The sequence below is a fragment of the Bombina bombina genome, chromosome 2 (assembly GCF_027579735.1).
Source record: "Bombina bombina isolate aBomBom1 chromosome 2, aBomBom1.pri, whole genome shotgun sequence".
NCBI lineage: Eukaryota > Metazoa > Chordata > Amphibia > Anura > Bombinatoridae > Bombina > Bombina bombina.
Window position 1 is genome coordinate 1,127,690,808 of NC_069500.1, and position 26,567 is coordinate 1,127,717,374.

The 26,567-nt window shown below is 39.0% G+C and overlaps 1 protein-coding gene across 1 annotated transcript in view; it reads right to left on the reverse strand.

Annotated features, from left to right (window-relative positions):
• Window positions 1-5,675: 5,675 nt before the first annotated feature.
• The window catches only part of FSTL5 (follistatin like 5), a 1,363,343-nt gene continuing 1,342,451 nt past the window's right edge, over window positions 5,676-26,567 (reverse strand). The window contains exon 15 of the mRNA XM_053703797.1: window positions 5,676-6,378. Within this exon, the coding sequence (XP_053559772.1) occupies window positions 5,676-6,378 (703 nt within the window). The remainder of the gene's footprint in view (window positions 6,379-26,567) is intronic.

Consider the following 26,567-nt stretch of genomic DNA (forward strand, 5'->3'; position numbering starts at 1 on the left):
TAGCAGTTGGGTTACATCCCGGATTGATTCCAGAGCGGCTGACATTACAAACGGGCCATAAAAATGGACCCCACTGAATTATCTATGGCCGTGGCTCACCAGGGACAGCTCTTGGGTTCTCATGCCACTCACTTGCAGTCTCTGGACACTAAACTTGATCAAATTACTGCTCTATTACAAAATTTGGTTGCTACCCGCACCTCCCAATCCTAATCCCAATCCAAATCCGATTGAGGCATTACCTCCTCCGATTCCTAACAATCAGTCTCAGGTACAACTAAGTCCCAGGATTCCTCTTCCGGATAAATATGATGGGAATTCTGAAGAATGTAGAGGCTTTTTGAATCAATGCCGTCTTCATTTCCGAAATAGCCCTACTCTCTTTGCTACTGCCTCTTCTAGAATCACGTTTCTTATTTCCTTAATGAAAGGAAAAGCCTTGGCTTGGGTGTCACCTTTGCTAGAAAAGAATGATCCTATACTGTTGGATGTTGATACATTTCTATCTACATTCTCAAACGTATTCGATAAACCTGGAAGGTCATCCGCTGCTGAAGCAACTCTCCTGGATTTACGTCAAGGAAATCAACCAGTCTCTCAATATGCAATTGAGTTCCGCACCCTTGCCTCTGAAACCACTTGGAATCAGGGAGCACTCAGAGCCGCTTTCCGTAAAGGACTTTCTGAGCGTCTCAAGGATGAATTGGTGTATCGTGAACTTCCAGAGTCCTTAGAAGCCTTAATAAATCTCTGTATCTGTCTCGACGCCAGGTTTCGTGAACGCCAACAAGAAAAGGATAGAACACAGAGGACTGCCACTCGAACTCCTTTTCGTTTAGCTCCTCGTTTTTCTAGTCCAGTCACTCCAGCCTCTCCTACTACTGATCAGGCTGAACCCATGGAAGTAGGAAGTATAAAATTAACTGAGACTGAACGCTTAAGAAGACGGACTCTTGGCTTATGTCTGTACTGTGGCCTTAAAGGACATTTATTAAGGGATTGTCCTACTAGGCCAGTAAAAGCCAGGGCTTAACTCTAGTCCAGGGAACTGAGTTAAGCCAAAATAGTGGTCATTCCCTATACAAGAAACTCTTTGTTCCAGTAACTCTTCTAATTGGACAAAAGAAGATCTATACCCAAGCCCTAATTGATTCTGGTGCTGGAGGTGTGTTCATTGACTCTACATTTGTTTCTACTCATTCTATACCCTTACTAAAGAAGGAGTATTCCATTTCAGTCTCTACGGTCAGTGGAGATCCTTTGGGTTCTGGATACATTCAGTTTTCTACTCAACCCTTAATCCTCACCGTAGGAATACTTCATTCTGAGACAATTTGTTTCGATGTCATTCCCACTCCGCAATTTCCCATTATCTTGGGATTACCCTGGCTCCAGATTCACAATCCCATTTTTTCTTGGACTTTCGGTGAACTCACTTCCTGGGGATCTACATGCCAGACTAAATGTCTTCAAGAGATTACTAAGTTACCACTCACTATTGCTCTCACAGTTGAAACTCCGGAATCCTTACCTATGCATTACCATGACTTTGTGGATGTCTTCTCCAAAAAAGAAGCGGAACGTCTTCCTCCTCATCGCCCTTTTGATTGTCCCATTGACCTCCTTCCTGGGGCTGCCTATCCTCGAGGCAAAACATATCCACTTTCTAAACCAGAAAACATGGCTCTGGAAGAATATATAAAAGACAATCTGGCTAGAGGATTTATTCGACCCTCCTCTTCCCCTGTAGGGGCTGGTTTCTTTTTTGTGGGAAAAAAGGATGGCGGATTAAGACCCTGTATTGATTATCGTGGATTGAATCAGATTACCATCAAGAACAGTTATCCTCTGCCCCTTATTCCTGAACTTTTTACTTATCTTCAGGGAGCCACCATTTTCACCAAACTCGACCTACGTGGTGCATACAACTTGATCCGTATACGCAAAGGAGATGAGTGGAAGACTGCCTTTAACACTCGATTTGGGCATTATGAATATTTGGTCATGCCCTTTGGGCTATGCAATGCTCCGGCGGTTTTCCAGCATTTTGTAAATGAGATCTTTCGTGATTTTTTGAATATTTTTGTTATCATATACCTGGACGACATCTTAATTTTTTCTCAGAACCACCAAGATCATGTGCACCACGTCAAGAAAGTACTTCAACGTCTAAGAGAATTCCATCTGTTTGCTAAACTGGAGAAATGTTCTTTCCATCAAAAAATCATACCCTTTCTGGGTTATGTAATATCGGCATCTGGATTCGAAATGGACCCTACTAAACTTTCTGCCATTTTGGATTGGCCTAGACCTGATTCTTTGAAGGCTTTACAACGTTTCCTAGGCTTCGCCAATTATTACAGAAAGTTCATCAAGAATTTTGCTACTATTACTTCTCCTCTTACTTCTCTCACAAGAAAAGGACAAAACTGTAAAGTATGGCCGTCTGAGGCTATAGAAGCTTTTGAATCTCTCAAAGAAGCTTTTTCCTCAGCTCCTATCCTTCGTCATCCAAATCCTGAGTTTCAATTTATTCTGGAGGTGGATGCTTCCTCTGTTGCTGCTGGAGCGGTTCTGTCTCAACGAATACCAGAGACTGGAAGGATTCATCCTGTTGCTTTTTTCTCTAAAAAATTCACTCCTTCCGAATTTAACTATGACGTAGGGAATAAAGAGTTGCTTGCCATCAAGATGGCATTGGATGAATGGAGACATTGGCTGGAAGGTACTTCTTTGCCATTTACTATACTTACTGATCATAAGAACCTTCTGTATCTCCAAACAGCCAAACGACTAAATTCCAGGCAAGCACGCTGGTCCTTATTCTTCTCTCGGTTTCACTATAATTTGTCTTACATACCTGGTTCAAAAAATATTAAAGCAGACGCACTTTCCAGACAATTTCAAGATACCCCAGTTCCTGAGTCTGGTACCATTCTCCAACCTCATGAAGTCATTGCCCAGTTAACAACTTCTTGGTTACAAGAATTACAGTCCGCTCAAGAGCGTCTTCCTTTGTCCTGTAAACCTCCCAATGGTTTACTCTTTGTTCCTGAACGCCTTCGTTCCAAGATTTTATTTTGGGCTCATGATAGTCCCCTTTCTGGACATCCTGGCATCAGTATTACCACTCGAAACCTCAAACAACATGTCTGGTGGCCTACACTCTCTCAAGATGTGAAGGATTACGTCTCAGTATGCACACAATGTGCCATGAACAAAACTCCACGCCAACTTCCTTCAGGATTACTCCAACCATTGCCTATACCTCACCAGCCTTGGACTCATGTATCCATGGACTTTATTACCGATCTTCCCTTGTCCACTGGGAACAATACTATCTGGGTGGTGGTCGACAGGTTCACTAAGACGGCTCATTTTGTACCCTTGCCAGGATTACCATCTGCCAAAAGACTCTCTGAACTTTTTATTCTACATATTGTAAGAATCCATGGATTTCCTCTTGATATTGTTTCAGATAGAGGGGTACAATTCGTTTCTCGATTTTGGAGGTCACTTTGTAAACATTTTGGTACTACTATATCTCTCTCTACTTCTCACCACCCACAATCGAATGGTCAGACTGAAAGAGTAAACCAGTGTCTTGAAACATATCTTAGACATTATGTGGATCATTATCATTCTAACTGGACTTCTTACCTTCCTTTGGCTGAATTGGCCCATAATGCCCGGTACAATTCCTCCCTTCAGACTTCTCCTTTTCATGCAGCTTACGGATATCAGCCTAGGACGTTCCCTTTGCATACTTCCTCCACAGTGAATCCTGCTTCTGATCTTACAGCCCGAAGATTAACTCGACATTGGCAGAAGATACATCGTATTCTTTCTGTAACTTCTAGACGTTACAAGTTCTTTTCGGATCTTCGACGGAAAAAGGCTCCCAAATATCGCCCTGGTGATAAAGTTTGGATTTCCTCTCGATTTCTTCGCCTGAAACAACCTTCTAACAAATTGGGACCACGATATGTGGGTCCTTTCCGAATACTGGGTCAGGTATGTTCCACTGCTTATCGGGTAGCTTTACCCAAGTCTCTCAAAGTCCATCCGGTATTCCATGTTTCTCTTTTAAAACCTGTGATGATTAACAGGTATTCTAAGCCTTTTTCTAAACCTCCACCGTTATTGGTGCATGGACATCCTGAGTTTGAGATCAGCCATATTCTAGATTCCAAATTGCGGGGCAAGAAATTGTATTATCTCATTCATTGGAAGGGTTATCCAGTCACGGAACGTTCTTGGGAACCTGCTCATCAAGTAAATGCTCCAATATTGGTCAAGACCTTCCACAAGACTCATCCTGATAGACCTGGTCCTGTCCCCCGGAGGGGCCCTTGAGGAGGGGGTGCTGTCATGAGCGCTTCCGTTCATCGCCGTGTCGCCGCGGCTCCCGGAACTCCTCTGTGTCTCTGACGTCATGTTGCTTAGCAACATGACGCTTTCTCTCACACCCCTCTGATGACGGTTACGCTCCTGCCCTTTAAATCTCGGCGGGAGATCTGAATCTGGGCCCGTTTGTTTGTTTCCCTGGATTGTGAGTACCATATCAGTTTTATTCTTCTGTGTACCGACTTCTGCCTGCCTGACCAAGCCTCTTGCCTAATCCCTACTTGCTGATATTTGGACATTGACTTCTGCCTGCCTGACCTTGCCTGTAGCTATTACCCTTTTGCTGACACTTGGATGCCGACTTCTGCTTGCCTGACCCTGTCTTTTGCCTATACCTTTTGCTGATATTTGGATGCCGACTTCTGCCTGCCTGACCTTGCTTTGGCCTTTACCTTTAAACCTATTCTTTGTTAAACAAGACCTGCTTAAAGGGACATTTTACTTTTACAAGCTGCAAAAGAGAACTTTGCCTTTCTGTTTGTTATACACCTGCTTAAAAGGGACATTTACTTTTACAAGCTGCAAAAGAGAACTTTGCCTTTCTGTTTGTTATACACCTGCTTAAAAGGGACATTTACTTTTACAAGCTGCAAAAGAGAACTTTGCCTTTCTGTTTGTTATAAACCTGCTTAAAGGGACATTATACTTTTACAAGCTGCAAAAGAGAACTTTGCCTTTCTGTTTGTTATACACCTGCTTAAAAGGGACATTTACTTTTACAAGCTGCAAAAGAGAACTTTGCCTTTCTGTTTGTTATAAACCTGCTTAAAGGGACATTATACTTTTACAAGCTGCAAAAGAGAACTTTTCCTTTGTTTTACAAGCCTGCTAAAGAGGACCTTTTTCAGAAGCTTCAAAGTAAGAGCATTTCCTTTTTGTTCTTTGTACTACTTAAAGGGACGTTTTATCCTTTGTGGCTTTCCTGCATTCTGGAACAATATTCATTTTTGTTATCTTCTAATCTGCTTCCTGAGTGGGTCACGTCCTGGATATTTCTCAGTGTGCTAGCGTGTGCTTTCAATTCACGCTAGCAGTTGGGTTACATCCCGGATTGATTCCAGAGCGGCTGACAAATATGTTCCTACCTAATTGTTATTAAATATTTTACCGCATATCAACAAATTTTAAAATGAAAATTAGAGTATGGGTTCGGCCAAATCTTTAAAAATTAAAGACGTAAAATTGTATCAAACTAAAAAGAATTGAATATAATTATTATTATTATTATTACTATAAATGAAAACATGAAAATCTGTATCAATTTTATTTTATGCTTCGCCAACCCACACAACTGTGTTGCCTCTCTCCACTTCAGTGATCTCACAGTTTAATTTGTTGAGCCGTCCATCTAAAATAAACAGTGATTCTTTAGAAGGTGTCATCAGGTACTGTCCAAAGAGACCACTATCTGTAATTATTCGATTTTTATTGCTCCATGGCCATTCCTCTAATTTCACTGGTTCTTTCAGACTCTTCACCATTTTGACCTTTCCAGAAGCAAGTTCTACAAAAAGTACATCAGTTTGTGTACTAGAGCTTGCATAGACATTGTATTGGTGAGCTTCTATGAATGATGATTGAAAGGCCACATCGGATATATGCAAATTAGTATGAATGTCAAATGTATCTTCAATTTCCCCTTGAATTGTAATCACTTGAACTCTCATTATGCCTTTAATATCATCAATGCTTACAAGGTAGTGTCCATCTGGAGAGACATATGGAGAACCAGTTACATCTCTGTTATATCCAATTACAGAATCTGTAGCACTATCCACTATGACCTGAGGAAGGATGGCTCCCGTTGTATCCGGTTTGCATTGGATAAAATAATATCCTCCAAGGTGAGTATAGGCCAGTGCCTGAGGAATACAGTTATAGTCCTTTAAGCTTATTTTCTTGATGTATGACATTGTTTCCAGATCCATTTTTAGAAGAGCTGGTTCATCTTTGTGAAAGATAAATCCAAATCTGGAATTTAAGATGAAAATACAATTATTTAATTGTTCATAATGTACTAGTAACATATACATTGGAATTGATATTTCGTTTAAACAAATGATATAACAAACCATCTAGAATGTGATTTTTAGAAATGTATTACTGTTAAAAGAAGCTAATTATCAAGAATAATAGAGAACTGCTAAAAAAATAAAATGGAAATTGACCAACAGTATTCATAAATCTAAACTTTGTATTTGTCACTAAATAGCTATAAGAATGTACACAGATCCATGGCTAAGCCTATAATAGACTGTAGATTTATGAAAAGTGTATTACCAAATTGGTTGAACTTTTTTTAAACCAATAATGAATAACTGTTTATATTTTTCAAAAAGATACAAAAAAATGTAAATATTTTAATAATTTGTTTGCTATAAAGAGACTGTAGATTTTAATGTTAAACATTTAATAATTGTGTATGGTGGTCTGAAAGGGACATCAAAGTAAAAAAAGAAAAACGCTAATGTGTAAAAGCATTTTATTATTGCATTGTTGCATGTGTATTACTGTATGGATAACCCCTACAAAGTCGTTAAACCAGGGGCGTATTTAGGTTTTGTGCTGACTAAGGCACTCAAAATTCTGCCCCCCCCCCTAAAAAAAAAGATTTCAGGCCTTTTTTCCCCTCAATATTTTTTTGGGTCAGTGTGTAAAATGTTTTTTTTTTTTTTTCGTTTTTTTTTTTCGTTTTTTTTTTCCCCATAACAATTCAAAAGAAAATGGCTAGCAAAACACTTGCATACAAGTGGGTTGAATTGCAAGCATCTCATACCATTTTCTCCCTGAGAGAAGGGAGAGAAAAGAAGGGGAGAGGAGAAAAGAGAGGGAAAGGAAAGAAGGAAGGGAGAGAGAAAGAGAAAAGTGAGTAGGGAGAGGAGAAAATGGGGAAGGGAAAGAAAGGAGGGAAAGAAAGTGATATAAGGGAGCAAGGGAGGGAGTTGAGAGAAAGAAGGGAGGGAGGAAGGAAGGGAGGGAAAGAAATAAGGGAGGGAGTTCAGGGAGGGAGTGAGTTGAGGAAGGGAGGGAGAAAGGGAAAGAAGGGAGAGAAAGAAGAATACACTTTGAAAACTATCACTGCCCTTTATATGCAACAACATACAGTAATTACCATCATTAAAGTAATGAAAAATTTTAAGTGTCCGTTTACTATTTACTCCGTCGGTTCATGAATGCAGAGACAGTTAGCTATTAGTAGCTAACATACATTAGTGCTGAGAGTTTATGATTAGACATCACATGAATGCAGAGAAAGCTAGCTATTAGTAGCACATACATTAGCACTGAGAGTTTATGATTAGACATCACATGAATGCAGAGACAGCTAGCTATTAGTAGCTAACATACATTAGTGCTGAGAGTTTATGATTAGACATCACATGAATGCAGAGACAGCTAGCTATTAGTAGCTAACATACATTAGCACTGGGAGTTTATGATTAGACATCACATGAATGCAGAGAAAGCTAGCTATTAGTAGCAAACAAACATTAGCACTGAGAGTTTATGATTAGACATCACATGAATGCAGAGACAGCTAGCTATTAGTAGCTAACATACATTAGTGATGAGAGTTTATGATTAGACATCACATGAATGCAGAGACAGTTAGCTATTAGTAGCTAACATACATTAGTGCTGAGAGTTTACGATTAGACATCACAAGCTGATCTAAGCAGTGCACAGACGCACCCAGTCTGTTAGTTACTAAAGGGCCATGAAACCAAAAATATTTATTTCATGATTCAGATAGAGAGTACAATTTTAAACAACATTCCAATTTACTTCTATTATCTAATTTGCTTCATTCTTTATATATCCCTTGTTGAAGAAATAGCAATGCACATGGGAGAGCCAATAACAAGAGGCATCTATGTGCAGCCACCAATCAGCAGACACTGAGCATATCTAGATATGCTTTCCAACCAAGTACATCACGAGAATGAAGCAAATTAAATAACAGAAGTAAATTAGAAAACTGTTTAAATAGCATGCTCTTTCTAAAGCATGAAAGAAAGTTTTTGGCTAGAATGTCCCTTAAGACCTGCAATAAGCACTGCGCTCCCTGATCCACCACAGCTGACAAGGGGAGGCAGCATATCGGCACAAGGTCTTCTCCAGCCTCACCTTGTAAGCATATCCCCGGGCAAGTTTCTCACCAAGAACGCTTTCACTGCAAAAATGCCAGCAGCTCTAAATGAAGCAACGGTTTAAAGGAGCACTGCCTGTAAAGAGTGATCTTAATCAGTGCACGTGCCTTGTCTTCTCTGTAAAAGCCTGCACTTTATCGCTCACTGTACTGTGTGCTGGCTTTTAGAGAGATGATAGGGCAGATGTGCTGCCCCTCCCAAATCTGCTGCCCTAGGCACCGGCCTTGTTGGCCTAGGCCTTAATACGTCCCTTGGTTAAACACATAGGTAAATCAGTTCCAGAGAAGCAATGCACTACTGGAAAATATATGAACACATTTGGTGGGCAAATGACAAGAGGCATATTTGAATAACCACCATATCACCAGCATTGCTGCTCCTGAGCATACCTATGTATACTTTTCAATAAAAAAATAAAACTATTTAAATTTGATAATAGAAGTCCATTATAAAGTAACTTATCTCTATAATGTAAGTTTAATTTTCACTCTCATAGTTTCACTTTAAATGATTGACTGTCCACCATTCATTGGTTAAATATATTTTTAAATGCATTGGACTAGACACACTGGGTACACTACACTGCACTTCCTATTCTTGCAGGAATTTTTAGTAAAATTAGTAAAAAAAAGTTAGTGGGGGTTAGGGTTAGACTTAGGGTTAGGTTTAGGGGTTAATAACTTTAGTATAGTGGCGGCGATTTTGGGGGCAGCAGATTAAGGGTTAATAACAGTAATGTAGGTTGCTGCGATGTTAGGGACAGCAGATTAGGGGTTAATAATATTTAACTAGTGTTTGCAATGTGGGAGTGTGGCAGTTTAGGGGTTAATATGTTTATTATAGTGGTGGCGATGTCCAGAGCGGCAGCTTAGGGGTTAATAATTTTATTTTAGTGTTTGCGATGCGGGAGGGCCTCGGTTTAGGGGTTAATAGGTAGTTTATGGGTGTTAGTGTACTTTTTAGCACTTTAGTTATGAGTTTTATGCTACAGCTTTGTAGAGTAAAACTCATAACTAGTGACTTTCAGTTTACGGTACGGATCTTGACGGTATTGGCTGTACCGCTCACTTTTTGACCGGACAGGCAAACTTGAAATACCAGCACTATGGAAGTCCCATTGAAAAAGGACTTTTTGAAAGCTGCGGTAGTTACGTTGCGTTACGGCCAAAAAAGTGTGCGGTACAGAAATACCTGCAAGACTCGTAATACCAGCGGTAGTGAAAAAGAGCTATAATGCTGCTTGTTCACTCATAACGCAAAACTCGTAATCTAGCCGTTAACATTGTATTGTACAGGACCTAATGTATTATCTTCATTTGCAAAGCATAAGATTCCTGAATAAAAATGCAGGGGACACAAAAAATAAAGACAAAATTAGATGAGCCTGCTCTTTAGTTAGCTTTCAATTTTCCATTATTTGTAATCAGCGTGTGTTGTTATCCCCTATCCTTAAAACTGATATAAGATGGCAGGCAAGAGGGACTATAGTGGTAGATGAAAGTAAAATAAGTATGTACCACAGGTGGAACAGAGATACAGAGTTTATTTTTTAAATTATTAAGTGGTCTAACAATTTGAGATCTTTATGGGTAGAAATTCAGTCAGTAGTATTAAAGCGGAGGATTGCAGAAGTCAATGGCTGAAGATTGTATGTAAGTTTTATGTTTAAATTTATATGATTTCAGAACAATATGGAGATTAGTGATATCCAGACTTAAGGATCTAATGGTATTTTGTAAAGACTTGTAGGGAAGTTAGCAACTACTACACAGTGGCAGTGGATGTGGAACAACTATCACTGTAATGTCTGTACATGCTGCTGCTTAATTACATAGGATTGTGTTTTTCCTATTATATTTGTTTTGTACATTTTTTATCCTCTTAAAATCCAAGGGACACTGTGTTAAATCTTGATATCTGTTGCAGTCCTGTCTCAAAAGCAGAGAAGAAATTAAAGCCATTTATAGCTGATTCTGCAACTTTCTGAACTTATCAATGATAAAAATTAGCCTAAAGTTCAGTTGCTGAATCAGCTATAATTGGCTTTATTAATTTCTTCTCTGCTTTTGAGGTAGGACTGCAACAGATATCAAGATTTAACACACTGTCCTTTTGATTTTAAGAGGATAAAAAATGTACAAACCAAATAAAAAATAGGAAAAACACAATACAAATGTCAGCAGCTAGGCTATATTGGTTTAACCCAGATCAATTACCACACTTTACTAGTATAAATTAATTTCTAGGTCTGGATATCCCTAGCAATCAACCATAACTGAGAAGTTCATATGGCTTCGCAATAGCTATACACACAATGGTTTAGAGTATAAATGAAGAATACATTCTTCATTAAATCTGGATGAGTTTTAATGTAATGTACGCTTTTTGGTGGCAAATTTATTGGAAAATAAATTGTATTTAATAGCTAATATCCATAGAAATTAATTTCATAATTATTTTAACATGTAGGTAGTTAAGATATATTATAGTAATACACAGCAAGACTTTTTTTGCTATATAAAGAAAATATTTTATTAATTGCTTTTTTTTTTGTTTGTTTCCCTTGCTTTCCCAGTTAGAATGGGCAGCTTGGAAATGCTAGGCTCCTGATCAAAGAGTCTACCTTGAAGTGGTGGCAGGCTTAATATTTTTTGGCCAAAATATAAGCAGGCGGGGGGGGGGGGGCTGAGAAATTTCTAGGGGCAGTCCTGGTCATGTCCGAACAGTGTACCGGACTGGACACATTTTCTGTGAGCTCTGCATAGGATCCTCTCTAATCCACAGATTATAGAGATATAACAGCAAAATCAACAACACTATTCTTCAAATAATTCTACACAATAGTTGGTGGCTATTTTTCTGCTTTTGATTGCTGTTTTCATGACTCAAGGGCTACAGATCGTCAGTTTAAGACCTATGGTGGCAGCCTATACTTAGGTAATGCCCCACACCGGGACTCACCGGGTTATCAGTGCTGGGAGAAGGTACCTGCTTTATTGAATCTATCTCCAACACCGAAATATACATATCTTTCCTAAACAAAAAGCATAACGAAACCTCGCTTCGCAACGCACTCGTCAGAAGATTATCTCAAAATGGAGACCACATGGGACAGCAATCTAACACAGCTCTTAGATCAGCGCTTCGCTAAACTAGAGAAAATGCTACTCAAACTCTATCAAAGTTCCCTACCTACAGACCTCATAGAGCACATGGTAGCAGAAGCACCTGCAAGAGTGTTTTGCAAGATGCAACTTACAATGGCAGCCAGAAGACACAGACAATAGAAAAGAAGCTCCTTTCTTCACATATCCTCCCGATTAAAACAATGGACAGAGAGCTAATTAAAACCCCTCAAGAATACCTGCATTCCTCCAGCACACCGCTGCTTATGCAGACACTTAATCATCAAGAGCCTCTATTTATGAGCAGAATTATCCACCCGACCCAGCGCTTCAGGGATCACCAGAATCACTATTGGTAGCAAAAGGGAAATTTCCTGTAAGTAGGGCTCAAAACAACCATTCTCGATGGGAATCTTCCAAATTGAATCTTACAGCGGACCACCTTTAAGCAGCAGTAGACAATTAGCACTCAGACTCCCACATATGACCTACCGGGTAGGCAAACTCTTCACAAGTGACTCACTATTCATTGTAAAACATCACATATGGTATTTATCTAATATTACTGCCCAAGCGATCACAACATTTGACGAGGGCTAAAGATCACTTTCTAGCTACATATCTAACACTGCCAGTAGTGATTACCTCCAGTGAGAGATTACTAAAGACATATGTTCTCAGTATCATTTCTTTACAGAAAATTATGTAAGGTGTTTTATATGAGACGAACTTGATATATTTGATCCTTATGTGTGCGAATTAATAGATGGAGGTTCTCCACTTGCACTAGATATATAGAACCCTCAATGTAGGGGTAAATGTACCTTGTCATATGCTTACCTATATTTTAATATTCCCCCTTTACTTAATATCAGCCTGGTTAACTATAACTTAGAAGATGTTACTTGAACATTGCTTTTGCCATAGCTTTATAACTTGTGTCTTCATACCATCTACATGTCAAATACATGAGGGCTTACAGAGTAGATAGTAAGATTGTGTCATATCTTGCACCAACATTGCAATAATAACATCTAAGATGGCTTATGCAACAAACGTATGTTCTGACTCCTGTCTAGCAGCCAGCAGCCATGACTGTGGGATGGTCAAAACAATATACTTTATTCATGCAATTCATGTTATCTTTAGCCACCATGCCGGATATCAATATTCCTTGCCGACCACTAGAGGACCACAACATACTGACATATTACAACAGAAAATTTGGAGAAAAATGTTTCCTATATCTCTAGTCATGAAGATACAGCAATCTATCTTTATGTCCCACTCTATACTTGCCATTTTATTTTTATCACAGATGCCACTTGTTCATGTTTAGGAAGGCTACATTTACAAGGTGTTCTTTTTGTTTTAGAACAATTATCAATGGCCACAGTTTGGCCTTAACTTTTATTTACTATATTTTAACAGCAGTACACAGTGTTTTCAGTACAGCTATACCATACACCATTCTTAACAAACGTTAAAGGGACAGTCAACACCAGAATTGTTGTTATTTTAAAAGATAGATAATCCCTTAATTACCATTTCCCCAGTTTTGCATAACCAACACAGTTATAATTATACACGTTTTACCTCTGTTATTACCTTGTATCTAAGCCTCAGCAGACTGCCCCCTTATTTCACTTTTTTTGACAGACTTGCAGTTTAGCCAATCAGAGCTGTCTCCATGGTAAATTCACATGCACAAGCTCAATGTTATCTATATGAAACACGGGAACTAATGCCCTCTAGTGGTGAAAAAACTATCAAAATGCATTTAGATTAGAGGTGGCCTTCAAGGTCTAAGAAATTAGCATATGAACCTCCTAGGTTTAGCTTTCAAGTAAGAATACCAAGAGAACAAAGCAAAATTGGTGATACAAGTAAATTGGAAAGTTGTTTAAAATGACATGCCCTATTTGAAACATGGAAGTTTTTTTTGGACTTGACTGTCCCTTTAACTTTGTATTATCCCTATTTTTCACGTAAGTTCTTATAACCTAAGACCCAAGAGTGGTCGTGTTTGATTTAGACAGGGACAAAAATGAGGATAACTACTTTGTTTTACTATGTTTACTAGGCAATTTATATGATACCGATGTAAGTATACATTTACAAAGTCTGTATGCCATTATATCTCTGTATGTCCTCGAAAAACATAAATAAAAAACAAAAACAAAATAAAAACAAAAAACAAAAAGAGTTTATTCATGGGGGCTGGCATAGCATTGCAATAGAAGCATTTTATATGCACTAATTTAACCCTTTCCCAGATTGATTAAAAACAAAAAAGGTGCACATATACTTGTTTAATGGCATATATTACATTTATGGTATTTGCTTATTTAAAGTTTACCATCACTTTAGGAAAGGAGGGTCTTATGCATTATTAGAAATAGATTTTCCAAAATGTGGGCATAAAATCCCACCTGTAAAGAAAAAGAGTAAAAGCAAATTATGTAAATTTTAACTTTTATTTAAATAAATTACAAATGTTCTACATTTTCTTGTTGAAAAATAAATATTTTAAAGAAGCATTTTAGATGAATATACTGTAATTTGGCTCTTCAAATTAAATGATAACTTATGAAAATGAAATTGAAAATAGGAATTTCTAGCAAATCCTCATTTTAGGTATGTTAAGCATATGAATAATATAAAAATACAAAAGATTAAATAACTTGAGATATAATATTCTAATAGGGTAATCCTATGTAAAACTATTTACAAAAAGACCCAGGTTGAATTAAAAATCACACACACTGTCTTGCCAAATTGGTGATACAATAATTGCATAGTAAGGGTGTGTTAGTTTATAGAGTGCTGTCCCCTGTTTCACTGGCTCTCTTACAGCGCCTGATGATTATATACTTCTTATAAATATAGCACATTGGCCTATGGTGCTGTGACAAGCCCCATCAAATGTTTTAAACATTATGCTCCGCAAAGATGCTGAATATACAGTGATAAGTAACACATTTAATAACAGAATGTAGTTAATTAAACCAATGGTGATGAAGATGCTACACTGTTAAAGAACTGTGTATCTGCCCACTGATAGTTAGCATGGTTGATGAGCATGGTGGGATGAATAATGATTATAGATTCGCAAAGAATGAACATACAACTCGGTATAATAAGGGACACTCTGGGCTGTATTGTGATGTTGAGTATACAAAATACACTTCTAAGGAGCACGATTGGCTCTAGAGCAGGACTAAGTACTTACCAAAAATAATAATGAAAGCTGCATTCTCTAATAATGATCTATATGCATACACTGATATGGATAAACTGTACATAGAACTGCACTACTCTACAGATACCTCAAAGGCTAATGCCCACATTACAGATATTACATAACACCCCCTCCATTAAAGGGGCATTCAGTCAAAACTGAAATTTAGTTCAGTGCATTTCAATTTTGCCTAGAAGCACTTTTTTCCTAATATTCTTGTATTAGCAAAAATGCTTCTAATAAACAGTATCACTCTTCTCAATTAATTTACATGATAAAAGCCACAGACATCTCTCTGCAAAGACCTTCGTGGCTTTACAGTATAATTCGGCACTAAAATCAACACTTGACAGAGCTGCACCCTCCACTCTTCGACATACATCAATCACTCAACGGCAACCATGGCACACCAAACCTACCAGATATCTTCAGCGATGTTCACTGGCTGCTGAATGGGAGTGGAGGAAATCACGCACCTCTGCTTATATCCGGCATTATAAATTCATCCTTAATTCCTACAACTCTGCACTCAGCCTGGCCAAACAAGTCTATTTCTCCTCCCTTGTATCATCTCATGCATCCAACCCCAGAAAGCTGTTCTCAACCTTTAACTCCCTTCTATGTCTGCCTGCACCCCTGCCCACTACCAACCTCACTGCTCAGATTATTGCTGATCACTTCAAAAATAAAATTGACACCATTAGAAAAGATATCTGCACCCTACACGCCTCAAACTCAGCATGCTTACCCCCCCTTCTATTAACAAAACTCTATGCTACTTCCCTCCTGTAACATAGGAATCCTAAAAAAAGCCCTCACTTGATCCCTCCACCCCTTCTAACTATCGACCAGTCTCCTTACTTCCCTTTGCTTCAAAATTATTGGAACGACTGGTCTATAATCGGCTAACTCAATTTCTCACACTTAACTCCTTACTTTATCCACTACAATCTGGTTTCCTCCCTAAACACTCAACAGAAACTGCTCTTACTAAAGTAACAAATTACCTGTTATCAGCTAAAGCAAAAGGCCACTACTCTTTACTAATTCTTCTTGACCTTTCCGCTGCCTTTGACACAGTTGACCATCCTCTCCTACTAAAAATACTACATTCATTTGGCATCTGAGACACAGCCCTCTCCTGGTTTGCCTCATATATTTTAAAAAGCTCGTTTTCAGTTTCCATTAACAACATATCTTGTTATCCTATGCCTCTCTCAGTTGGAGTACCGCAAGGCTCTGTCTTGGGTCCCTTGCTTTTCTCTCTCTATACATCCTCCCTTGAAAAAGCCTCATTTGGATTCCAGTACCACTTATATGCTGATGATACCCAAATCTATCTTTCCTCTCCTGATATCTCTCCCTCTTTACTCAACCAGATTTCTAAATGCCTCTCTGCAATTTCCTCTTGAATGTCTTTACACTACATCCAACTCAATATGTTCAAAACTGAGCTGCTTCTTATTCCCCCCTGAGCTGCTTCTTATTCCCCCCTCTTGGTGACATCCAACATCTGACATTTCTCTGATGGTTGGAGACAATATTCTCAACACCTCACCCCAGGTCCACTGTCTTGGGGTTACACTTGACTCCGAACTCACATTAAACCCACATACTGCTGTTCACACATATGCAACATTTCCTGAATTTGTCCCTTCCTTACTCAAAAAAATACAAAAATACTTATTCATTCCCTCAATTTGTCACATATTAATTATTGCATATTAATTATTGCAATATACTTCTAAATTGCCTTCCAAAACACTACCCCTCCTTCCTCCAATCTATTATGAATGCTTCTGCTAGACTCATACACCTAAGTCGCCAATCAACATCAGCTGCTCCGCTCTGCCAGTCTTTACACTGGCTCCCCATACACTCCAGAATACAATTTAAAGTGTTAACCATAACTTACAAAGCACTCAACAGTCTAACTCCCAACTATATTTCCTCTCTCATTGTGAAATATTCCCCATCCCGTCCTCTTCGATCAACCTCTGACCTACGTCTCTCCAATCCTATAATTTCTACATCCCACTCCCGTCTCCAAGACTTTGCATGTGCTGCTCCTGTCCTCTGGAACTCTCTTCCCCGCTCCATATGACTGACTCCAACCTTGTATAGCTTCAGACGCTCCTTGAAAACCCACCTATTCAGAGAGGCTTAACAACTCTCCTCCATCTCTCATCCTTACCAAACTAATACATGAACTGCCTGACTCACTGCTGCAACTACAACCAATGTGACAAGCTACCCCCAACCTTATGTCTCTGCACCCTAAACCTGTAGACTGTGAGCTCTCCGGGGCGGGGCCCTCTTCCTCCTGTACTAGATTTATTTAGTTTTGTTATGTTTTGTATCACAAATCCTTGTCATATACCCCTGTCACTGTACCCAGCGCTACGGAATTTGGTGGCGCTATACAAAAAAATTATATATATATATATATATATATATATATATATATATATATATATATATAAATAGAGTGTGAGAGAGAGAGCATGAAGTCTATTTACATATGTTTCGTAAAAGCTCTCCCTGAAAGAAGTGTATTGCAAAAATGCTTCTATTCAAAGCTAAAAAGTACTGAAGTTCCTTTTAAAGTTGGTTAGAGTGACCCTTTACGTAGCTCCAGGACCAGTAGATAGATCCAAAGGAGGAGCTGTCAACTTCAGTATCCTAGGGTGGCTGAAACAGCTCTTGTTTTTGTGTTAAAAATTGTGCTTGACCCAAGCTCCCTAGAAAGTCCAAACAAAATAGAAATAGATTATGAGCGGTGTGCTAACTGTTATACACGATTGAAAAGGGGCTTATTGCATCTCTTTCTGCTGGATTGGAAGTGTAGTGAGGGTATTGAAGGTTTAAAGTAAATGTGTTCGCTTGAGCGCAATTGAATTTAACGAGCGCCGGGATAGTGCGACTTCAGAGCTCTGGTTTACTGTTACGTACGACTAAAAAAGCTGCAGAAAACACATCAAAAAAACATTTAAAATTAGCGTTACACTCATAATAACACTGTCTGATAAAAAATTTAACTAAATAATATTGCATGAGAAAACAACCCAGATATATGCAAATGGCATGCAAAGGGCTTTAACATAGAGATTCACACACACACATATACATGTATTTATATGTGTATATGTGTATTTACAGACATATAAACACATATAAACACAGAAATACATATGTGTGTGTATATATATATATATATATATATATTTTTTTTTAGATATATTTATATTTTTTGATGTATAGCATGATAATAATTTAATTGGGTTCTTTGTTTAAATATTGTTTGGGAACTATAAGGGAATTTTACTTTTCTCATGATGAACTATTTAGTGGTAAGGTAACCTTTATTATCATGGTGCCGGATAAAGGGATCTTATTGTGGGTCCTAAAAGCCCATAAGTTTTTTCCTTGATGTAAAAATCTTATTATCATCCCTCCGAGCACAGTCATGTCCTGAAAGTAACTATGGAAATAAGGTCATTCGAATAAGTAAGGTATTAATTAATGAAGTGGTGCGAACCAAATTATATAACATATACAGTATATATATCTATATATATATCTATATATATATATATATATATATATATATATATATAATGCATTGGAGCCCATTGGAGTAGTCAAGTAGCTTGAAAACATGAAAAATCATATTTATGCAATGTTTATATTTAATTAAGTGTTTAACTGTGTTCTTCACATAGGGGAATATATTCTAAGTATTTATAAACAGATATTCCTATATATATTTTCATAAATCTGTATAAATCTATACCATGGGTGCACAAACATCCGCTCCACTCACAATCTAGCCCAAAATCTGTTAACTTCAATTTGAAAAATGCTGCATATTGCCTAAACCAGCTATTTGGTTTGTCCCATTTTTAAACACAAGTTACAGAATGTGCTATTTTCTTCTCTAGGGAGCTATGGCCAAGCATATTTTTTTATTTACACAAAACAAAGACATTTAGGGCCAGATTACAAGTGGAGCGTGAGCAATATCGGGTTTTTGTTCGTTTGTGCACAAATTTAAATGCACTCATATTATAAATTGAAAGTAAACGTGATCACTTGAGCGCAATTTAAGTTAATGCTCGTAAGGTTAGCGCATCCTCAGAGCTCTGATTAACAGTTTGGCCAAACAAAAAAGTATGTGTCTACATATGTTTTTATGTATTTATTTGTGTATACAGATATAAATATATATATTTACAGATATATATATACACATATAAACACATAAATACATATGTACACATATAATATATATATATATATATATATATATATATATGCATTGGATCACTTTGCTTTTAAGTAGATAAAAACATGACAAAACATATTAATGCAATTTTATTTTTTTTTATATATATTTTTTATTGAAGTCATAAACAAATGTGACAGAGGAGATACATCCAAATACAATGACAAATCAAAGGTATACAGTGCTATTACAATACTATTCAGTCAAGTCAACCAATATACATTATTCCAACCTACTATGTATTTATGAGTGTAAAAAGTCATGTATAAAAACAATTATTAGCAGAGTGATGGAACCCAACTTGGCTGTAGATATGAAGGAGCAGTACGGTTGACTAGGCAGAAAAAATAAATGAAGGGGACCCTTCAAGCTCCTGTATTTAAAATATGAGCAAGGAATTTGGACTGTCTAAACTGAGACTTCAGTTTCGTATTTTTGTATAGAATGAAAATTAAAGAAGAACCCCGCGTTGCATTAGTAAAACCTATATGAGAATGTATATTGGAAAAATATTGAGGCACGGCGGGGGTTAGCTTTATGGGTTTTGGGGAGGGGGAAAGCAGCGGGCTGGAGCCGCTCGAAGTGAGTTAAAAGGGGGGGGACGGAGCAAGTCAAGCTGTCGAACTAGTAGAAACTCTTGGGCCTCAGAGCCGCTGAGCATAAAAATTAAGGGAATAGGGGGGCGGAGCCTGGCCGTGCAGGGAAATGGCTGCCTAAATCCTGGCTCTTAAGCCCCACATCCAAACTAAGCAAAAACAGGGATAATGGATGCCTAATATTTAACTTTAAAACAGCTTTTCTAAGTGGCTTGGAGGTGTATAGCACATAGGAGATTCTAGACCCGGAGGAGCTTCGGCATTTTTACCATCGCGGCACCCCCGGTCCTGAACTAACAACCCCAGGTGACGATCAACTCATACCGGGAGATAAGAGACGTGCCCCGGCCCCACAAAGACTCATAAATATATAACAAGCAGACACCACCGCTTACAGACCTGGGAGATAACAACCGCGGCACTTTCTTGGCGTGAAAGTGACCGCGTTTCAGATCCGGCTAGCTGACGCTGGAGGAAAGATAAACAGGCCTTGACTACTGCACCGCGAACTTGGGTGAGACACTGAATAAGTTGTGGGGCGCACAAACAGTTTATTGCCTGGGGGGTTTGGGACCTGCCATCCTACGTTAAACATTTACTGGAGCACTGTGCTATTAATCTGAGGCCCACCAAATAAACAACACCGCCATAAACGCTGACACGCAGAAAACATCTGGTCCTCAGGGACCGCAGCGGGAAAAGGGTGTCTGGGGGCACAAACAACATAACACTGGGCATTAAAACAATTTAGCAATCCCTGAAATAAAAGGGACCATAACGAACTTTGTGACCTGGATGGTGCTAAAGTACTCTCTAACTCAGTCACCTATGTACATCTGACTTAATCTATATATATCACAGTATCTGCAGCAGCCCCACGTCATACACTTCAAAGGTGTCCACAACCTTAAACACAGGACACTAGGCAGTATGTCTACTAAAAAAGGTAGCAGACCCGACAAGGGAAATAAAACCAACAGTCTAACAAGCTACTTAAAAATGGCACCTATTCCTGCTGATAAGGAAGACACTGAAACATCAAGTTCAACATCCTCAGCAACTAGTGAAAAGCTCACGACAGATCTGCTGCCACAAGAACCCCTTACAAGGGAAGACTTGAACACAATTTCATCAAAAGCAGACATTAACATAGTACTAACAGAAATGAGATCATTGTTTGGGGACTTGAAAAAAGATCTGAACAGCGTTAGCCAAAGAGTGCATACTCTCCAGACCAAACATGAGACACTGCAGAAACAGGTGGATGCAAATTCACAACATATACAGAGCCATGAAGGGGATTTACAATTCCTGTTGTCCAAGATAGAGGATCTGGACAACAGGGGAAGGCGTAACAACATGAGGATCAGAGGAGTGCCTGAATCAGTTAGCAATAATGCCATAGAAGGCTACCTCCAGGACTTATTTAGGACTATAAAAGGAACACCTAGCTCCCCAGACGTGGTTATGGAAAGAGCACACAGGGCGCTTCGCCCAAAACCTTCTCCTAAGGCGCCACCACGGGACATTATTGTCAAATTTATGAACTACAAAGACAAGGAACTGATTTCACAAAGGGCAAGGGCCTTGAGAACTGTCACCCACGCAGGTATTCCACTCCAAATCTTCTCGGACCTGAGCCAAATAACGCTCCAGAAACGGAGGGACTTAAAGTTCATCACTAGCGTCCTCCAAAGACAGGGTGTCCCATATAAATGGGGTTTCCCGGTGAGCATTATTGCCACCAGGAATGGAAAACAAGCCACATACAGAATATCTTCTGACCTACCGACCTTTTGTGAGGTCTTGAATCTGGACATTCCACCTCCAGACCTGGGACCCGCACCACATGATGAATAAAACACAGGAGAAAGTAACTATGCATATAATATGGTGTAGATTGTGTTGAAACTTTGAATGTCTGCATTTCTGGGTTAGAGTTGCTGTATATTAGAATGTATAAGGATACCTAAGGCTTAGATATAGCGGCATATACTGACTCTTTATTAGCATGTGTACAACTAATAGATCATAACACTTAGAAACAGATTATTAATATAACAATCTACATAGTAGTAAGCTACGAACTGCCCATCCCTTGCACATAGTTACGTGACCCTAACAGTCCCAAGCAAACTCATACTAGAATCAGCATAGTGAGATAGTTGTGACCCCAACCTGAATACACAGAGACAGCCCTCTGCTTGGATCTGTAACATTATAGAATTATAAAAAATGAACATTTAGCCAATATGGTAGATAGATGTAACAAGAATTCTAGAGGGAAAGTATTGTATATTGTTTAATCTCATTCCTTGGAACCTATACCTCAAAGACTTAAGAAATGTTGGGACTTATATCTACTTTTAAATAAGAGTTAATGTTGATGTTGAGACATAAAGTTATTATTGTTTGTATACCATTATATTACTATATTATGTTGTACCTTAATTCAATCTTGTATGTATATGTTTATGGGACTAAAATAGAATAGCAATCCTAAATTATCTATCTGAGCCCAGATGAAACTGGGCATCTATGACCCTAATTATCTTACACTTTTTCTTTTTCCACTAAGTAGTTTGGATGTGGGGATACTGACCCCACTTTCTGTTACCTGACACTTTACTTTACCCTTAACTGACTTGTCAGGTAAATTTACCCGCTCTAGGGTATTTCTAGCCTTATTTCTCCCTTTACTTATTACACACCGGAGGATACACAATTTCCTGACCCAGACTACTGATAAGTGCTCCACAAGGCGCAACTAATTTTATTATAGATCTCAGGTCCTTGTACTCCTCTTAATCTAAACTTCTCCACTCTTTCTTTCTTTCTTTTTTAACTTTCCCCCCTCTTTTGCCCCTTTTTTTTTTTTTTTTTTTTTTTTTTTTTTCTTTTTTTTCCCCTTCTCCCTCATCCCAACTCATCCTTCCTAACTCTTCCCTCTATCATGCCTCCCCACGTGACACATAACCTGTCAATTCTGACGCTTAACACAAAAGGACTGAACATTCCAGAAAAAAGATCACACCTAATGAAAGATGCTCAAAGACTGAAATGTGACATACTATTTTTGCAGGAAACCCACTTTAAGCGAAATAGAGAGCCGAGATGGCATTGCCCTAAATTTCCCACCACCTTTTTTGCCTCAGGGAACCAGAAAAAGAATGGAGTAGGGATAATGATTAAACACACTTCCCCATGGGTTACTATCCATGTGGAGAAAGATCCAGAGGGCAGATTTTTGATTCTCATAGGCAAGTTACACAACAGAACAGTAACCTTGGTCAATGTATACTCACCAAATCTTCATCAAAACAAATTTCTGAAGACCCTTACCAATAAAATTTTAGAGATAAGTAAAGGAGCTCTAATTATAGCAGGAGACCTCAATATACCACTAGACCCCCAATTAGACACATCAAGGTCTACTATCTCTGTCACCAAGAGAGTGATCAGACAGTGCAATAATCGGTTAGAGGGGTTAGCGGTACATGATGTGTGGCGAGTTTTACATCCCATGAAACAAGACTTCACCTTTTTTTCACACCCCCATAACCTCTTTACAAGAATAGATTACATACTTACAGACCAAAACACGCTGGCCCTAGTGACTGATGCACAGATACTCCCAATGACATGGTCTGACCACGCACCGGTAATATGCAAATTAAATTGGCCCACGATACCCACACAGCCATACATATGGAGATTTGATGATTTTATGCTCAGTAACCAGGTTCTTAAAACACATATAGATAACATACTGAAAGAGTACTTCCAACACAACTTGACACCAGATCTGCAAACTAGCACTATCTGGGAAGCGCATAAATGCGTTCTTAGAGGCGAACTCATGAAACAAAAATCCCAACTGGCTAAACAAGCCAGAATAAAATATAGCCTCCTTCTGTCTAAAATACAAGATCTGGAAAAACACCATAAAAAATCCCCAGCTAATAGCTTTCTTAAAACAGAACTTTTTCAAGCTAGAGAAGAATTGCAAAACTTACACTCCATAGAACACCAAAAGGCTGCTTTAAAGCTTCAACAGAGGTTCTATGAATACGGGGATAAACCCGGAAAACTTTTGGCAAGAGCGTTAAAAAGAGGGCAGCTAAAAGCACACGTACACACCATACTAGACAGAAAAGGGAAACCATGCACAAACAGTCCTGCAATAGCAGAGGTCCTAAAAACCTATTACAACCAATTATATAATATTCAAAATAAGGGAGAATCCCAGGGGGGTGGGAACAATAAAACCAATTCATTAGAAATAGACACTTATCTTAACTCGGTCAAGTTACCCTCCCTCACAAATGAAGAAGCAGGAGACCTAGAAGCACCTATTACTACTGAAGAAGTGGCCAGAACCATAGATGACTTACTATCAGGCAAGAGCCCGGGCCCCGATGGGTTTAGTGCCAAGTACTATAAACTGTATAAACACATCCTTGTTCCACAACTGACAACTCTGTTCAATGAGATAGGATCGACACAAGAATTCCCACCAACCATGTTATTAGCCCACATCACCACAATCCCAAAACCAGGGAAACCAGCAAACCGTCCTGAGAACTTTAGACCTATCTCGCTGCTAAATGTGGACTTAAAAATATTTGCCAAAGTCCTGTCCAACAGGTTGAACAGATTCCTACCAAAACTGGTATCACCGGATCAAGTCGGTTTTGTCCCGGGCCGTGAGGCTAGGGACAATACCATAAAAGCCTGCCTCCTAGTGAATTATGCCCAAAACAAAAATATCCCATCAATTTTGGTGTCAACCGACGCCGAGAAGGCCTTCGACAGGGTGAGTTGGCCTTTCATTAAGGCCACCCTGTCGAAGATGAATTTCGGACCCCATTTCATGAGCAAAGTTCTATCACTATACACTGTGCCCACGGCACAAATTAAGGTAAATAATATTCTATCTGAATCCTTCCATATCAACAACGGCACCCGACAGGGATGCCCGTTGTCTCCTCTACTTTTTGCCTTAACAATTGAGGTATTGGCGCAGAAAATTAGGGAAAATCAGAAAATATCAGGGATAAAGATAGGTCAAAAGGACCATGTACTATCGTTATATGCAGACGATGTTTTACTATCATTGTCTAACCCAGTTGTGTCCCTTCCAGAAGCCCTACGGGAATTTGAGGAATACGGTAAAGTGTCCAACTTCCAGCTAAACCAAAACAAATCAGAAATCTTAAACATAAATTTAACACAGAAAGATTTGCGCCAACTTACAGACACATGCCCATTAAGGTTACAAACCAGAACACTTAAATATCTGGGAATCAATATTACAGCATCTCCAGAATCTCTATTCGAGGCCAATTACACTCATCTACTACACTCAATCACTTGCGACTTATCCTCTTGGAAAAGCAAAAAAATTTCTTGGTTAGGCCGTATTGGCGTAATCAAAATGAACGTGCTCCCGCGAATCCTGTATTATCTGCAGACGCTCCCAATCCCTCTTCAAAAGAATTACTTACAGAAGTTGCAGAACACTCTAGAGGTCTATATATGGGGGGGAGGCAGACCAAGGGTAGCAAGAAACACACTATATCAAGCAAAAGAAAGGGGTGGGTTGGGAATTCCCAATTTACTACAATACAGAAGAGCAATAGCCCTACAACACCAAATAGAATGGAGCATTAATCAAGAACAGAAAACATGGGTACAGATTGGAAGGGTGATACTGGGTGTCGATAACGTGGGCTCCTTGGGGTGGATTTCTCCCAAAGCTAGACCTGAGGCGATTCTATCCTACACTATCACAAAAGAGTTCTTTACACAATGGGATAAGACCCTGCTGGAATTCCCCCACGTTTCCACGAATCCCTCACCACTGACCACATACACACAAAACCCAGACTTTCCCTTCACGACCACACAGAGACCCCAACTGAATGGGACGCGACTGGACATGACAATGTTTCACAGACTTCTCACAAACCACAAACTTAAGAGTTGGGAGGAACTAAATGACTCGGGCCTAGATATATCCTGGTATTTTTATATGCAACTCCGCCATTTCCTGGGGACATACAAACAGGCAAAACTCTTAACTAGGCAATTAACGATGCTAGAAAAACTTAGCTTACTCCCTGATAACCCGGGACACTTGATCACCATAATGTACCGAACATTAATGTCACCTGAAAGGTCCCCCCTACCAACTTTTGCAGGTCATTGGGGCAAAGAGCTGTGCTCGTGCCCCACGGACAATGAATGGAAAAAAATCTTTATCACTCACACAAAGGCCTCAGTGTCTGCTAAAACAATCGAGTCCAACTACAAGTACCTGTCGCGGTGGTACCTCACCCCCGCTAGGCTACAAAAGATCTACAGACAAACTGATGGGAAGTGCTGGAGAGGTTGTGGGGAACAGGGGACTCTTTCGCACATATGGTGGAGCTGCCCATTAGTAGAGGCTTTTTGGAGGAATATTCTAGATATGATAGATAATACCTTACAGATCAAACTAAACAGGAGCCCCAACACTTTATTATTCCATAACCTTCCCAAAATTGCTGAAAAACCCAAGAGGCAACTCTTATATATACTGCTCAATAGCGCCAAGGCCCTAATTCCAAAAAATTGGAAAACCACAAACGTCCCCTCTATTTCAGATTGGTCGACTTGGGTTAGCAGGAATCTACAGCTGGAACGTTACAGGTACTGGAGAGAGGATAGAATAGAAATACATGAATACATGCTGGAACTTTGGAAGTCCATGAACACCTA